This window comes from Oenanthe melanoleuca, chromosome Z (genome assembly GCF_029582105.1).
Source record: "Oenanthe melanoleuca isolate GR-GAL-2019-014 chromosome Z, OMel1.0, whole genome shotgun sequence".
Classification (NCBI taxonomy): domain Eukaryota; kingdom Metazoa; phylum Chordata; class Aves; order Passeriformes; family Muscicapidae; genus Oenanthe; species Oenanthe melanoleuca.
The window spans coordinates 4,958,093-4,975,778 of NC_079362.1; the positions used below are offsets into that span (position 1 = coordinate 4,958,093).

The window sequence follows — 17,686 nt, forward strand, 5'->3', positions numbered from 1 at the left end:
CTTCTGAAATTTTGAGAACTGGGTGATCCAGTAGGGCTTGGGGGATACTAATTTTGTCACCTTTGCTGAGGAAAGATAATTTAGAGATTATTCTGAAACTCAGGAAGAAAGCTTCCTGCTAATTCAGTAGCTGGTGCTGGCAAACCACCCTTTTGTTGTCTTCAGTTTCTGTTAATGTGTTTAATCTTCTGGTCCTGAAGAAACAGGAATTGCTGGTGGTATTGCCACATTTTTATAGTCTTTAGTGTGGGAGGTTGATAATCTACAGGGTTAGGCCAAAACCTGGTGCCTGCAGAGTAGATGTATATTATACCCACTTCGTGTGCAGTTGTACTGGAATAACTCCCTTAAAAGCTTCTTAAGTTACTGAACTCAGAGATTTATCTTTTTTTTTTTTTTTTTTTTTTCTTCTCAGAGGGTGGGTATAACAGTTTGCACAGCAGTTCTAACTTTATAAATCTATATTTAATACACTTGTTAATCTTGGATGTGTTGGTGGAGGTGTGCATGTGTATATCTGATCTTGGAAAAACTTGTGGTTAATAATGTAAAATACTGTCAGTCCAGTACTTTGGTGTACCCAAGTTTCTGTTTGGACTGTTCTTTTTCATGTAGTAAGAATTTCTATGTGAAAACAGTAAAAATGCACAATGAAAACAGTAGTAAGAAACTGAGATATGACATGATGATTTATACTTTACTACCTTTGAAAGGAAAAATTGAATGTCAGGCAAAGCTATTGCCAAAAGTTCTTGGAGCCTGATTCAAGAGACATAATGGCACAGGCATCCTCAAACTTCTCTTCTGAGCTGTCCTTTTAGGGGGCAAAATTAGGAGCATTTACATGCCTGTGTGAGAATGATGCAAATTCATTTAAAAGGTGTTGGAAAATGGAAAGCATAAATGTCCAGTCTGCATTTTGAACATCACTGAAACTCAGATGTAATGGATGCAGAATACCAGGGAAGGGAAAAAAAGTGCAGTGCCTTCCTTCTCTTGTAGTGTTGTTTAAATTAATTTTCTTCCTCTTTTTTCCTACCCTTCAAAATTTTATTTTGACTAGGCTGGCGCCCTGCTTTCAAATACTACAATATGTGGATTTCTCTTATTGGAGCTATTCTGTGCTGCATTGTAATGTTTGTCATTAATTGGTGGGCAGCACTTCTAACCTATGTCATAGTGCTTGGGCTTTACATCTATGTCACCTACAAGAAACCAGGTATGTATAAAGAATTTTTTTGGTTGTGGAGATGGGAAAGAAGGGAAAAAGTGATGGTCTTGGCAGGGAAAAACCCCAGCAACTTCTTTCTGTTTGGACCACTAGATTAAATTTCTGTTTCAGGCTTTTTAGTTGTAATTGAATGGAATTTTGCATGCATAGTCACTGCCATTCCCCCTCCTCCCAAATTATGAGGATTCCACTTAGGCATAAATGTCTGAATGAGAGTTGGAGGAAAAGGTGCATATAGAAAATGGTAAATTCACGGTGGCTATCAAGAGATGTGTATGGGAGCAAAAAAGGGATAGTGGGGTCTTCTTTTTCCTCATAAAAATAATAATCTAAAAGGATCTGCTTCATCTAGCAGTTTTCCACTGAAGGTATCTGACTTTGTTTAGGCAATGTTTTGAGATTCAGTTTTTTCTTTGCTGTGGTATAAAATAACTCAGCACAGCATTTTTTTCCTCAAGTGGTGTTATTTGAACTTTGAACTATTGTGGTCTTTGAAACGTGGAGGTAAAGAAGTCAGTTACTCCATTCTTTAACTTTTTTTTGCTAAAACTTTTACAGAAATGTTATCTTTAAATATAATGGCCAATTAAGTAGGTTTTGTTAACAGGTATTGTATAAAATGCAGCAAGGTGTAGCTTAAATCTGTGGGTTTAATCTGTGTCCAGCATTCAGTTTGTAATCACATAGTTTTACAAGGGACAACTGTAAATAACACACTGGAACCTCCAATCTTTCAACAGATGTGAACTGGGGATCCTCAACTCAAGCCTTGACTTACCTGAATGCACTGCAGCATTCCATTCGGCTCTCAGGAGTGGAAGATCACGTGAAGAACTTCAGGTGACATCAAAAACAGGGAATTCTGTGTTCACTAGGCTGCTGTCATGGGGTTTGCTGTCAGGGTTTCTATAAAGTCTGTGTTCATTTTATCCAAGTAAATGGAATTACAGATTGAGTGGGGTTCTTAGTACAGGTGCCATCCTCCGAGGTTATGGAGAACCTGGCAGTAACACTGTTTTCAGCAAAGCAGCCATGAAAGTTAAATGGAGCAGCTAAAGAGATTGAGAGAGATTACTTTAGAGGATTTCGTATGATATTAATTATAATGATTATGAAAAATGATCACCTGTAATGAGTTCCGAAGCTTGGACACTCCTCTTTTAAAATTTATTTAAAGTTGCCCTTTGGATCACTTGAATTAGTTTGGCTCTGCCTTCTAAAGAAAAGTAATGTAAAAATGAGCATAAGATTCTAGTATTTCTTCTGGACACAGAAGCTTAGAAGAATCTAAGCTACAAAAATGCAAGGGATGTGATTTACCAGTGGGGAAGAAAAACTTAATCCCTGTGCCCTAGCCTTGTCTAAAATCTGTTCTTGAACTTTTTAAATGTGTAGATTTTCAGATTTAATGGGATTACAGAATTTTTTTGCAATTAGTCGTAGATCTGCTGACAGTTGGGTAACAACTGATCTTTTCTTAATTCAACATAGTCTTATAAAAGTGGGTGAGGTTATTACATTTGCAGTGATGAACTCCAGATTAATTCTAATTCAAATATTTTTTTTCCCTTCATAATCCTAGACCTCAGTGCTTAATTATGACAGGTGCTCCAAATGCACGTCCAGCTTTGCTTCACCTTGTCCATGCTTTCACCAAGAATGTGGGCTTGATGATCTGTGGCCATGTACATATGGTAAATTTATTCTGTCTTTACTTTATAAAGTTACCTTGTTGGTGTTTTTCTTTTCTCTACTTTGGGGTCTGGTTTGGTTTTTCCTCAAGTGGACCTGTTTGACTTCGTTTCTGGTTCATGTTTAAGTTTTGGTTTGATTATTTGTTTGGATGGTTTTTTTTAAATGGAAGCATCATTAGGCATTAAAAAGTGCATGAAGGTATTTACTGGTAAGTTTTGCTAATGTATGCATCATCACTATTCCAAGTATGACTTGCTTCTGATCTAATGAACAGATAAAAGCAAATCAAGTTAATGCAATCCACATACAGGTGCTGTCTTTAAGAAACTTTTCATTTCTGTCTATATAAACTTAATATTTCAGTGATTATCAAAGGATAAAGTGAGAACACAGATGTAGTCACTGCCTTTTAAAAGAAGGGCTATAGAGAAAAGAATAAGGTGGTGTCATCCTTCTTTCAGGAAGGCAAGTGAAGATTTTTTGGGAACATACCCTTTCCCTATTTAAAATGACTTTCTTGCAGGAAGGGTGGCACTGCCTCATTCTTCAGTAGCTTTGACCATTTGGTCGAGTCTGTGTCCTTCTACAAAAACTGGGCTTCTGTGTTCCTGATTATACCTTGTGCTGTATTCTGCATTTTGATGTCTAGGAGGAGCACAAAAGATTCACCTCAAGAGAAGTAACATAAAGGAAGTATATAAAGGGGAGGTGACTTTGACAGCAGGATACAAATACTCCCATAAAGTGTAATATTAGGTCGTCCTGTGTCTGTGTATATTTCTTTGCAAAGCCCTTTTCTTTTAAAACTATGTTAATGCTTTGGAGGACAAGCTTATGCATCCCTCTGGGGAAGAGGTTTGTGCTCTGCAGGAACAAGATTGCTAAAGTTTGAGCAACCCTCTTCCTAAAAATGGTAAAAGTTTCTCAGTTTTGGTGCTGATAATGTGTGGTATTGTGGTTTGGGGTGGTTTCGATAGTGTGCAAGCATGTTTCGAGGTTCTCCGAGTTTGAATTTGTTTCTAGCAGTGACACTAAAAAATTGGGTGGGGCTTTTTTGCTCCCATTACTCATATTCCTAATTCTTGTTCCCTCCCCTCTTATTATTTCCTTTTTTTGAAAGGGTCCTCGGAGGCAAGCCATGAAGGAGCTGTCAACTGATTTGGCTAAATATCAGCGATGGCTAATTAAAAACAAGATGAAAGCTTTCTATGCACCAGTGCATGCAGAGGACTTGAGGGATGGAGGACAATACTTAATGCAGGTATTTTAAAAATAAAAGTTCAAGTGCTCAAGTTGCACATCAAAATCAGAAGGGGCTTTATACTTTGAAAAATGTTCCTTTTGCAAAATTATCTTAAAAGCTTTGATCAGAAGTACTTTATTATTCTCTTAAGCAGAAAAAAACCCCTTCAGTTTAGAAACATGTTAATTTTATAAAATCCATCTTGTTTTTCTTAGGCTGCTGGTTTGGGTAGAATGAGGCCTAACACCCTTGTTGTTGGATTTAAGAAGAATTGGAGACAAGGTGATATGAGAGATGTTGAAACCTATATCAATTTATTCCAGTAAGTAGTAAATACAAAGTTTTAACTGCTGTGTTGTATTTCAGTATGTTTGCTAGTAAGAAAGATCTTAGTTACATGAAGTCTCTTTCAAGTGGACCTAGATTTTCCATTCAGCAGTCTTCAATACCTTGGTGTTTTTCTGATAGGGAAATAAATAAGCAAGTCTCTATAGTTCAGGCATATTAGAAATCTCCATAATAACTTTCTGTATCTGAAAAGAGTTGTGGCAGAGGTCTGAGGTTTGAGAGCTACTGTCTGAAAAGGAGAAATACTTTACTCACAAGATACACAGCACTGACACCCAGGCTTGTACAGGAAGGAGAAGAGAAAGGAAATCCCAGAGTAACTTGACAGTACTGAAAGGTAGACCAGTTGTGGCTGAAAAAATTAATAGAGTAACTTTTGTGTTGCTACCCAAACAAGGTAAAAACTTGCTTGGGTAGCACTTAAGGTAGAAAAAAATATTATTTTACTTACACAGAGATTTTTGTGTTCAGCTGAAGTGTTGGTTAACCCACTTCCTTTGTGCTTTACAGTCCTTTGTGATTTTTTTATATTTTTCATTTTCTGTGCTTTTGAAAGAGAGAGAGAGAGGATGGAACTTTAGCTTATACAGGCAGATATTAGAAAAGGACAAAAAAGTCATCTCACCCAGGTCTTTAAGAGAAGAGCAGGGGCACCAAATACAGTGGAAAAATAAGGAAACACGTTGGTTAGTTTTTCTTTTCTTCCTATTTTATTTTGGGATGGCTTTTGCAGGAAGATCTGTCAAGGTCAGCAAGTCATGTGGTTCTCCACATCCCTAAAGAAACCTCAGGAGGTAATAACTGCAGGTCAAATATATTTCTGGAAAACTAAAAGTTTCTGAAGCACACAATAGAAGCACATCTAATCTCTACAAATCTAACACATTAAATAATTAAATTTAAATGTTCACTAATAGACAAAACAAATCAACCTCAATATTTCTTGCACTTACTATAGAATACATTGGTACTTCAGATATGTCTAATCAAGTCTTACTTCTTCTAAAGGGAAGTATTTAATTAGTGAAATCCTGAGAAATTTCTGTCTGTGGAAATGATATGGGAGGGAATTCTGATTTATGGTTGTAATGAATAAGGTATTTATATTTATAAGGATGGTGATTAATGACTAATGCAAACTGTTTGATATGGCTAAGTTTATCTTTTTCTTGTCTTATATTTTGGGGTTGGGGTTGTTACTAACTTTTATTCACTTTATTCCACTTTTATTCAGTTTTTGGGGGTTTTTACTCTTTTCTACAGTAATGAAGTTCTGCCTCTATTTTTGACTGGAGTGAGTTTTGACTTTATCAGATGTGATGGCACATCAGAGCTAACTTACATCTAATGTGATATTAAATTGTGTTATGTGTGTTTAATACCCAGATGTTTTGGGAAAGTGTCAGAAATCTTTAGTTCTCAGATCAAAAAGATCTATTCAAATCCCTTTTTTTATGGATTGAGATAAAAATCTATATTTCTTGGTGTATATTACTATCTGTGCAGAACTTGAGTAACCTATTGACATTGATTTTATTTAATCACTGTTTACATAGTGGAGAGAGGGAGGAGGAGTAGGTATCCTTTCTAAATACTGTTTTTCCTAAAATGATATTCAGTTAATGTTTTGGAATTGAAACTGACGTTCTAAAGCAAATTTTTAATTTGGGACTTCCAACAACAGTGCTTAATCACTAGAATTTGTTCAGGGAGGGTGCATTTTTCATTTGGGTAAAAAAAACCCTGTAAAATATTTTATTTCTGTCCTTTTTGTTTAGTGATGCCTTTGATGTTCAGTATGGTGTAGTTGTCATCCGCCTCAAGGAGGGTCTGGACATTTCTCACCTTCAGGGCCAAGGTATGACTTGCTTTGTTCCATCTGGTGAATTTGCTGCTCTAATTTCTTTCTAAAACTGCATTCTAAAAATACTAAAGCTCAGTAAAAAAACAAATCAACAAAACACCACTGTTGTGGTACAGTAATATTCAGTGCAATTAGTAAGTCTGAACTCTAAGATTGTGACCCATGGTCAGCAGCAGAACTTGGGTTTCCTGTGTTTCACCTTTTTGTGTTTGCAAATTGCATGCAGCTGCTTCCAGAAGACCTGATATTTTCCTGAAACTAATTCGTGATGCTGGCAAATTGGCATCAAGTATTTAGGGCACAAGCCCAGAAATTGTGAAAATCACAACAAATACTGCACCATGCAAGAACTCCATTGGGTTTGGTGTGGGTTGCCAGACTGATTTAGGGACTCTGAGTAGTCTGCCTCAAGTTTGGAAAGATGTCCTGTGTAGAAGACTTGGTTGTTCTTTCTGAGTAGTGTTCTTAAGAGGGATGGTGTAATTTTAGTTAAATTTCAAGCCTGTGAGCTTTGATGCAGCTGTCCTGATTTGATAATGTGTAATTTGTTTGTGGCTTGCTCCATGAGGAAAAATGGCACAAGGAGAGGCATCCCCCTGAAAGAGGAGCTTCCTTCACTGGAAAAGATGAATGTTTTAGTGTTAGGAGAGAGTCAGGGAGCCTGTCACCATGTGCAGGAGGGCAGAGGAGTGTGAGAAATGGCAAGGAGTGAACCTGCAGTGTGGAAACAACACTGCTGAGAAAACTGGGAATGTAACACCAAGATACCAGAAGGATTTTGGGACCCACTGGGGGACTGTGGGAGTTTGCTTCAGCTCTCACAGCTGCTCCACAGAAGCCACGCTTGGAAAAAATCTCACTTGGAAGTAAGACAGACACACTTGGTCTGTGCCCTGCCTGAGGCTCATCTTCCTCTTGGCGTTAAAAGCAGAAACAGAAAACATTTCACCAAGTGATTTTTTTTCTTTTTTCCTCTTCTAGTTGTAGTTCCACAGTGTTACCTAGCTCTGTTTTTATACTCTGGGCATGCAACCAGCAATCACAACATGGAAAAATAACAGAAAATGACAGCTCTGCTCAGAGGAAGAGCCTCTTTGTACTCTGAAGAAGCTCACAGAATATTCTTGTGTTGGTTTGCCCCCCTCCTGACCTCTTTGCTGTAGTGTAACAGTTGCAGCACCATGTAATTAATTAATTAGTTAATTAATTCCAAACCTACCCAGTACAGTCACACACCTCTGTTGATACTGTTTGTAGCAATTCAGTGGTTTCTAATAGGTTTTTTTCTTTCACAAAGATTTGCTGTCATCCCAAGAGAAGTCTCCCTGTGCCAAGGATGTAATAGTAAAAGTGGATTACAGCAAGAAGTCTGAGACAGACACTTCCATAGCTTTTGCTCCATCATCCAGTGAAAGAACTCCCACTCCACGCAAAGGTAACTGCTAGTTAGCAATGAATCTTGAATTCTCACTCTCCTCTCTCTGATTCCTCCTCAGTTCCTCTCTCTCTTAGCCCAGGGATTATTTAGGGGATTTTTTTCGACTTTGCACAATAGAAGTATTATGATTTTCTAGGTGTTGATGTCTAATCTCTTTAAGTACTTGGTTCAGATCTTACCAGTATGTAAAGTAAGTATTTATTTCTAGTTGCCTAAATAAAGCAGGTGGTAGGCAGTGACTTATAATGAATTTTTTTGTTACTGAGTTTGAGAGACAGTAAAAAATGCTTGAGGATTGTGCCCCACCTCTGTATGTTACGAGTGATTGGAAGGCTGCTAAATTTATGGAGCTTTGTTCATCTCAGACTAGAATATTATGTGCATATTAACAGATACAAATCATTCAAGATACTTTGACATGACAATAAACAACTTTACTCTTCTCTTACAAAGCAAAAGCCATAATAGTTAGATGGACAGTGGAGGTATATGCAATTTTTTTGAAGTACAAATGAACCGTAGGATTTGGTGGACTGCATTTGTGTGCTTTTCTCTGTGCAAAAAAACGCTCTTCATTTCACATATTTTTTTTCCATTATTTTTTAATTTGCATTTGTATTGTGTTCATTAATATCAGAAAGGAAATTAACCTTTTTATTTTGTATCTTTAAAAACCTTGCAGAGGAGGATGACGATGGAAAGACTCCAGCACAACCACTGTTGAATAAAGGCAGGCATTTTCCATCTTTTTGTGTTAAATCATTCTTTCACATTGTTGATTTCTGTTTTCCTTTTGTAATTCTTTCTACACCTAAGTACCAGAGAGGAAAATATCAACCATGCAGTGTTTATTTCTTTCTTCATATCTGCTTTAGAATGTGCTTCATTCTTAGAGACTAGGCTGTGGGGAAAAAAAGCAACATTGTGGAAATTCCCAGAAGTTGCTACTGAGAAAGGATTGTGCATAAGTGTTGGAATTAAAAAAAAATTTAAAAAGGTCATCTCTTAACCTAACATTTGAAATGTGTTCAGGACCTTTTTCTCCATTCTGTGTCTCAGTTGTCTGTCTGGGTCCTTGCTTGGTTCAGGAAATACCCTCTGATGGTGTAGTGGAAGTGCCCTCAGTTTATTCAGTGTATCTTCCAAAGTCACAGTTGTTGCTCCATTATTTGGAAATAATTCAATATCCTGAAAATTAAGGCTTAGTGCAGCTACTTAGTGAGGTGAACATGTTGATAAAATGCAAAGTAGTCTTTCAAATCAGCATTTTGAGAAATTAACTGAGCAGTTTTCACTTCCTCATTTATTTCACACTTGGTCTGAGTTAATCAGGTATTTTTGTCTTAATTTCAGTTCATCTGAACTGTTTTGACATTTCCTTTGTAATTTCAGCAGCTAGAAGCTTTTGTGTTTTATAATAGAAAGTGAGATTATATCTTGAAGCACAAGATGGCAGTTTGGAAGAAGTCCCAGTATGCAATAAAGTAGTATATTAATGTAAATCAGTCACAGATGTGCTCTAAATTTTAAAAATTCCTGATAAAATAAGGGCAGAGATGAATGTCAGACTCCTGGCTCTTGCTCAGACTGAGGTTTTAATTAAGAAAAAGAGCTTAGGGGTTTCTTTTCTGCAGTTCCAAAAAGAATATCTGTATTATTCTAACTGAAAATGCTATTATTGTCTTGTTCTCAGTAAATCAAATAACTTTGTTATGCAAAACAGTGCTTTTTGCAAAAAGGGCTCAGTATGCACAAATAGCTTTTAATTTCACCACATGCTTAAAGGAAACTGGATTTAAGGAAAGAATTTATCAGGACATGACATTTACTTGTGAAAAACAGTTATCTACATATTTTTAGGGAAATTCTGTAGTTTGCAAGAGGTAGAATGCATGACCTAAAGCTGGAGCAAAATTAATTTAATTGTCCAGGCAAATGTCTATGTAAAGACCTCAAACATCCTTTATTTCTCAGATTCCTTCTAAATTACTTCAGCTGCTGAAATTATGAGTCTCTAGACACCCTAAATACAGCCAGTTCAGCTTATATCCAGTCAGTCAAAATTTGGAGTTGGGTTGGGAGGCATAAAGGAAAATTTTTAATTTTAAAAGTAGGTATATTGCAAAATATTAAGAGTTGCATTTTATGATTTTCAAAGTGATTAAGCAAAACATTTCAAAGCCAAAATTTCATCATATATTTTTTACAGATTCAAAGAGCTCTCCTTTGAATTTGGCTGACCAAAGACTCCTTGATGCCAGTTCTCAGTTCCAGAAGAAACAAGGCAAGAGCAATATTGACGTCTGGTGGCTCTTTGATGATGGAGGTAATGTGCTTTATAATTTAAGAAACTTAAATGTTGATATTGGAGTAATTCTGGATTAGTGGTTAATAGATACCTGTCAGTCAGTTCATATAAAACCTGTACTATTTGACAAAGTGCAATTTTCTTCAAATCTCAAATTCTGTTCAAAACTCAGGTTTGACACTGTTGATTCCTTACCTTATCACAACCAAGAAGAAGTGGAAGGACTGCAAGATCAGGGTGTTCATTGGTGGAAAAATAAACAGGATTGATCATGACAGAAGAGCGTGAGTTTGCCTTAGAAATTCCATTTCAAATGCTAATACAGCATGTTACACATTGGATTGCTTTCTCTTCCTACTTGCCTTATTTCAGTTGTTCTTTGCTGGAGGTGTGATCATATTCTATTGCCTTTCTCAAACAAAAGGTTTCATTTCCCCCAGATTGTTTTTGGATGAGTTACCTGAGACTAATTTTTCTGTTATCTGACACTATTTTCAATTATTTTCTGAGATTATCTTCAAGAGAGAGCTCTTATGTTATTTTATTTGTTTGTGTTTTTGGGTATTTTTCTAAAGCATGTCTTAGATTTATAGTCATATGCCAAGTCAGTTTGATTTGTGTCCTTGTTACATTTAAGATGCCTTTTTCTCTTTCTTAAACCAGTGTTTTTTATTACCAAACATCTATCTGTTTAACCAGTGAAATAATTAAAACTATGATCATGTATAAAGGCTTTTTTTCCTGATGCAGGATGGCTACTTTGCTCAGCAAATTTCGGATAGACTTCTCAGATATTATGGTCCTTGGGGATATTAATACTAAGCCAAAGAAAGAAAAGTAAGTCTCAAAACACATCTTGTTTGTTCATTGAATTTGTGATGTCTTTAAATTTAGAGGACTTCATTCTTTCCTACATATGATAGAGAAGTGTTTCACAAAAATGTGAGAAATTAATTAACAATAACTCCCATGTCCAGGAATATAGAAATCTATTTTTTTTAATTTCTGGCCCTTAGATTGTAATACTATATTCAGAAAAATGAAGTTTAAAAAATACCTGAATTGTCTGCAGCAGTCTTCTTTAAGAAGAGAGATGTTCACCAAAACTTACTTGATCTGAATCTCAAAGTCTTAGTTTACTGTAACAAAGATTAGTCTTGAAATAGCCTTGGATTTTTGGGGGGTTTTTTTTGTTTGTTTTTTTTTGCTTCTCCATTTTTAACTTGCTTGGACTTTTAATGTACACCAGAATGGTCATACATATGATATTTCTTACTTTCAAGTTCATTAATTGTAGATGGCTTTCAGCACAAATTTAGAACAGAATGTGTATGATCTAAAAATACCCTCCTTTGCCATTATCCTCCTTTCCCTTCAGGCCTTCTTGAGTATGCTGAAGTTGTAAAAATATCTTTTATATGGGCTTGCACTTAACTGAAATTCTTGATACACCCTGGAAATTTAGAAGTGTTATTTTAGAGCTTGGCTAAATGCTGAAGTTAATATAAGTTCTTTTATACTGTTTTTAATAGTTGTTTTTTTAAATGTATAGAATATATTGAGCAACTAAAACAAATATCCAAGAGCTCTGGTGCTCTTGGATATTCAGATTCCAGGAGCCTGCTGCTGTGAAAGGTGTGAACTCTGATGGAGTAGCACTCATTTATGCATCACAGCTGAGATCTGAGAGTCATGTGGAATTATTTTTGTTTAATAGAAGTGATCCATGAGTTAGTTACTTCTTCTGAGAGCATTTTTCTTTCTGTCTCTATGGATACATCCCCACAATATATCCAAAATATTTCTAAATACCATTTAGGTATTAACAACACCTGGAAACCAAGTGGAGGATTAATTTTTAACAGTTGCAGTGCTGTATAATAATGTTATTATTAGATCTCCTTTTTGCTCAGCCAGAGAATAGCAGATCACATTGTTTTCTTCCTTTTGATTGAAGTGAGGTCATTGTACAGTAAAGACCACCAAGGGTAAATTTAAAGATGTTTTGTTTGTAATGTGAATATTTCCTGGAGGAACTATAGGTGAAAAAAGTAGGGTAATGTGAGTTCTTCTTTCTAGCAGAAATTAATTCCTCCTTAATCTTCAGAAGGTTTTATTCTGAAGTTCCTGCTCTAAAGTTCTGGTAAATTCAAAGTATTCATATCTTACAAGTGCAACAGGAAGACTGAGTTAGAGATCTGTGTTTTTTTCATTTGAATGTGGACTGTACTGGAAGGAGATAAAAGAAGCAAAGTAAAAAGATGAAAGCCAGAGTCCTAACAGCAATGGCATGAGACTTGATAGCTGGTTTTTACTGTAACATCAAAGTTAGTTCTGAAGAACCTGCTCCTAGTTATTGTCCCTTTTCTAAAGATAGTACTGTTCAGCTTTTAAAATTAGAGGTATATTTCTGAACTGAGCAAAACTTCAGTTATGTGGTGAATTGTTTGCTGAATCACAATGTTCAAAAAGCTGATTTGATGTTCCAACTGCAGCAGGTGGGGGGAAAAAAAAGCTCAATTCATTTTTACATAGCAATAAAACTTAATTTCTGATACCATGAAAATAGTTTTTGTCATAAAAATTCATATCAGCTATAATGTTTTTTCTTTTAATCCTTCCAGTATTGCAGCTTTTGAGGAAATGATAGAGCCCTTCCGACTTCATGAGGATGATAAAGAACAAGAAGTTGCAGATAAAATGAAGGAGGATGAGCCATGGAGGATAACAGATAATGAGCTTGAGCTCTACAAAACAAAGGTTCTGTTTTTTGTAGAATGTTATGTCAGTTAAAACTTCCTTCTCCTACTGCATTTGTGGTTGTGATAACAATGAGTTAATTCCTGTGACTGTCTCTCTTCCATAGCAGTTATGACAGATAAAAAGTAGCATCTAAAACTATTTAGATGGTTCATAAAAGCAAAACAGTTCTGCATTTGAGTATGAGCAGGGGCCAGACTACCTGCTATTTCAACAGGTAGTTTAATTTAGTCTATAGCCAGGTGTTTTTGACCTTTTTTTTTTTTTTTTTTTTTTTTTCTTTTGTGACCAAGCTAATGTTTTTTGCTTCGTTATTTTTAAAAAAACACCACTAAAACCAAAGGACACTTTGTGGTGCTGAGGAGCAATTAAAGGTTTGACATCTTTCCCAAGCTATTGTGCCACCCTAGAGACACAAAAGTATTTCTTCTTGGGTGTTTCTTTGCATAAATAGGAAATAAATGGCATCCTGTAATAGGGCAGCACTTGGCTTACTTGCACATTCTGAGTTTGCTGCTTTCTTTTTTCCCAGACTTACAACCACAGTTTTTTTGAGAATGAGTTTCCAACTGCTTTTTATTAATTACTCCTTCCAGTTGGTCATACTGTATTTCTTTTCTTTTTCTTTTTTTTTAAGAATTTTTTTATAGTTTTTAAATAAAAACTGTTCCTAACAATTTTCATTTTATTTACAGACTTACCGACAGATTAGGTTAAACGAGTTGCTTAAAGAACATTCAAGTACAGCTAACATAATTGTCATGTAAGTAAATTTTTTAATTTGTGGTGTTACCTGAATTGATATGGAGCTGTAATTCAAAATATAAATGCAAATATAGGTCAGGAACAGGACTTTGCCTTGGCATTGAAGTATAGAAATATTCAAATTTCAGTGCTAACTGTATTTTTTTATTGGAAGTATGGAACCACTGTTCTGCTGAAGAAAAAAAAATCCTTTTTAGCATTGTGCTTTTGATTGTTCTGTTTTAGCTGATCTACACACTTGTGCAACTCAGGGTTCTCACATTCTTTCTACTCCTGTGTGCAGTTTGCCTCTTTCTCAATTCCTTCCTTTGGTTTCTTTTTCTAAAGGGTCTCTCTAGACAAAATTAAGTCATTATCTTGCTCACAGATTTTTGGGGATTGCTTTTGGATGTGAACAAACAAGAGGCAGACTGTAGGTTTCTTACTGCAGTATTTTAAAATGTTGAAGATGAGAATGAAGCTGAGGAGAATTCTTCATGAAGCTGAGTATTAAATGGTGTAAACAGGCCAAAAGTTAGGGGGAAATAGGTGTAAATGCCTGTGATGTTTAAGATACAAACTCTCAACTCATGAATTCTGAGAGGGGGGAAAAAAAGATTAAAAAGAGAGGAAATCTGACTAAAAACAGAGATCTTTCTAGAATCATCTGTCATATTTAGGATCTGACTTGTATGTAGCCAGGTTTCTCAAAGTTGTTTCCCTTGTGGCTTGCAGGAGCTTGCCAGTGGCACGGAAAGGGGCAGTTTCCAGTGCACTGTACATGGCCTGGCTGGAAGTTCTCTCTAAAGACCTTCCACCAATCCTCCTTGTTCGTGGGAATCACCAGAGTGTCCTGACCTTCTATTCCTAAGGGTGCTGCCCGTGGCACAGCTGTGATGAAATGGTACTGCAGTGCCCAGGGAGAGTGACTGCCGTGGTCTCTAGTTCATTAACATCACAAAGGCAAAAAGTGACTCTTCTTTCACTACTTCACTGACTTGAAAGCACACAAGGAAAGTCACTGTATTTCTAAAGTTGTGACATCTTCAGTTTTATTCTATATTTTCTGTAATTTAATCTTGCTTAATGGGGGAGGATTCCTTGTTAGACTGAAGAACAAGACGAGCTTTTTGTTTGCTATTTGAATAGCAGCAATAAAATGTTGTATTTTTGATCAATGAAAGGATTATAGATTTATAAAAGCCTTTTAGCCTTGAGGTGCCTTCTGAAATTAACCAAATCTCACCCATACATCCTATTTTGTAAATTTATATAGAATGTCAAAATCTGCCTTCAACTAAGAATTTCGATCAGACTTCCTTTAGTTTTTAGTCTATTCCATATTACAATAAAAATGAATGCTGCTTTTCAGTCTTCCATTGAGCTATTAGTTCTTAGTACTGTATGTTTTCTATCATCAGAAAGTTTTTTGGTTTGTTGTTTGTTTTTGGTTTTTTTTTAATTATTATATCTGTTAGATTTAAAGGTGAGAATTGGGGCAGGTCAGTTGAACTAAAGCCAATCCCTTACATTACTGTCACTAAGCTTTGTAACAGTTAAAATAAAACTAATTCTGCTTGTAGGGAGGATTCTTTTCCTCAAATTTGACAATGTGTACCACTTTGGCAGTAGTCTAAGATAGCTAATTTTACCTACCTTGGCAGAGGGTAGTATCCTCTTCATCTTAGCTCTGCTGTGAAATCAAGCTCATCTTGCTGCTTGAGACTTTTTATCTTAATATAATTTGGAAGAAAACCAAAGACCTGTCCTAATTCTTGGCCTCTTACGTTTTAGTGTCACTTTCAACTTATTTTTGAAACAAAACTCGACTTAAGGCTTGAATGGGGATAATATAAGCAATGTGATGCTATCTAACAGAAAACAGTAAACACTATGTGGAATTGTGCTATCCAGTATGAAATGTAAAAGCTGCAGTTCTCTCGCATTTTTCAACAAATGGTTAAATGGACCACTAAGTTCTTAGGGGAGATGTTTTTAGGTCAATTCGTTCAGTTGTCAGAAAATGAATTTAGTCTTATTAAATAATACTCAGGTTTTATCGTCTAGCAACTTTAATCTATTCCATACATCCTACTTTATACATTTTCTATGTTCAATAAAGATACTGCCAGTCTTGTGTGCCCTTTCATTGTATATTTTGGAAACTTCATAATTTAGTCTACTACAAACACCTGCAAAAGAAATTTCACTTGAGCCTTTGTATAAAGGTTAGTAATGTGAACTGTTTTTTAAATTCCTAATATTTTTTTTGATAGAAAGGATTGCCTAAAAACATTTCACAAGCTTTTGATATTAGCATTGGACATGCTACTGGATCAGTTTACCAGTGGGTGAGTGACTTTCATTTAAGGATGCACAGAAAAGGTTTTTGGGGTTTTGGGTTTTGGTTTTTTTTTGTTTGTTTGATTTGGTTTGTTTGAGGGTTTTTTTTTCTGTTTGGGGTTTTTTTTGTTGTTGTTGTTTTTGGTTTTTTTTTTTTTTTCTGAATGTAGGATCAAATTGAAATGTAACTGTTCCTTTTGAAGGATAAAGTATAATCATTGTGTGGCAAGGTAAAGCTTCAACTTCTTGTGATTAAAGACAAAATAATACACTGTGCAGTGTACACTGTTGTCAAGTTCTTGGTAAACTGCAAAAAATCCTTCTTTTTTTTTTTTCCTTTTTGTTTGCTGTTTCTGTCAATTGGATTTGAGACTATGGAATCATTTCACTTTTGAAAAAACTAAGAAAAACAAAACATGCATGTCTTGCTGCTAAGTGTGAGATAACTGATGCCAGCATGAACCCAGCTTGTTATGATAAAACGTTGTAAGACAAGGCAGACAGTGTGGGGTCAAAGTGATGTTTCCTTCCAGGTGAGGGGATGTGGATCAAACTTACCAACATAAATATCACAGGTTTTACAGTGTTTTGTAGGGGATAAGGTTGTCACATTGTGCATATGGAATCATTGCCACATTTCTCCTTGTTTTGTGGGTAGCATTCTTTTGATGGACAGTATGGCATGGACTTAGTGCTGCTATCTTTAAAAAAAATACAAAAACAAAACATGCACAGGTACACTTACTTAAAAAAGGTTTATTTGCCCATTCAGGAAACCATTGCTTGTGATCTGTAACACAACACGGAAACCAAATGAAGTATATGTGTATACATGCATATATGTGTATAAAATTATATAAAGTATATCTAAATATGCATAATGGGGATAGTTAAGGTCATGTCTGTGAAATACCGTAGGATGCTTTTCACATGCACTCTCAGGAGTCCACTAATGCTAGGCATGAGGGCAAGTTCCAAGATTATTTGCTCACTTGAAATTTGAACAGTTAATGGCAATTGTCTGCAACAGATATCAGTTAGTGGCAGTCACTCCAACTCCTGCTTTGATTTTGACTCCAAATTTACTTATGTTCCAATCATCATTAATTACGTGGAAAATTAAATCACTTACACATGGCAATTCATACCTTCTTATAGATTAGGTTCCTTTGTATGGGCTTAGAAAGACAGTAATAGCTGGTGAAAATCAATTATTTATTTGTTCACTTGTGTTTAGGTTTCCTTTTACATACATTCTTTTTATATGCTTTTTTTTCTGACATTACATATTTAAAAAATAACTAAAAATAATTTAAAAGATTTGAGCGTTAGTGGGTCGTGGCCCACTTGGTTTGAGGATGTAAGATTTGACACTGTACTGTAACTGTCCCACACAAATGCTTTTCTAATGTTTTAACGTAATTATTGCAGTCAATACTTTGTACCAGGGGGATGTCACTGCAATAAAAGAAGTGAATTCAATACAACTCTTGTCTAATAAAGCCTTTTTTTTTTCCTTTTTTTTTTTCTTTTCTTTTTTTTTTTTTTTTTTTTTGGTGGTGGGAAGGGAATAATGTTCATAATTCAACAGATTCATGATGAATTTGGTTCCTGATATGAATATGCTTCTTGCATCCATCTGATACTCACCTTTGTAGTGGGATTTGCACAGGACCAGTGAAAACAGTTCATGTGTCTGATACAAGACCAAA

At 35.6% G+C, this 17,686-nt stretch overlaps 1 protein-coding gene across 1 annotated transcript in view; it reads left to right on the forward strand.

The window, feature by feature from the left end:
* Positions 1–17,461, forward strand: part of SLC12A2 (solute carrier family 12 member 2) — a 51,902-nt gene extending 34,441 nt beyond the window's left edge. Inside the window, exons 14-27 of the mRNA XM_056513878.1 lie at positions 1,064–1,219; positions 1,972–2,071; positions 2,814–2,925; positions 4,047–4,187; positions 4,385–4,491; positions 6,296–6,375; positions 7,679–7,816; positions 8,502–8,549; positions 10,029–10,145; positions 10,300–10,411; positions 10,878–10,964; positions 12,752–12,887; positions 13,583–13,650; positions 14,367–17,461. Coding sequence (XP_056369853.1) covers positions 1,064–1,219; positions 1,972–2,071; positions 2,814–2,925; positions 4,047–4,187; positions 4,385–4,491; positions 6,296–6,375; positions 7,679–7,816; positions 8,502–8,549; positions 10,029–10,145; positions 10,300–10,411; positions 10,878–10,964; positions 12,752–12,887; positions 13,583–13,650; positions 14,367–14,502 — 1,538 coding nt within the window. The 3' untranslated portion in view covers positions 14,503–17,461. The remainder of the gene's footprint in view (positions 1–1,063; positions 1,220–1,971; positions 2,072–2,813; positions 2,926–4,046; positions 4,188–4,384; positions 4,492–6,295; positions 6,376–7,678; positions 7,817–8,501; positions 8,550–10,028; positions 10,146–10,299; positions 10,412–10,877; positions 10,965–12,751; positions 12,888–13,582; positions 13,651–14,366) is intronic.
* The last annotated feature ends 225 nt before the right edge of the window (positions 17,462–17,686 follow it).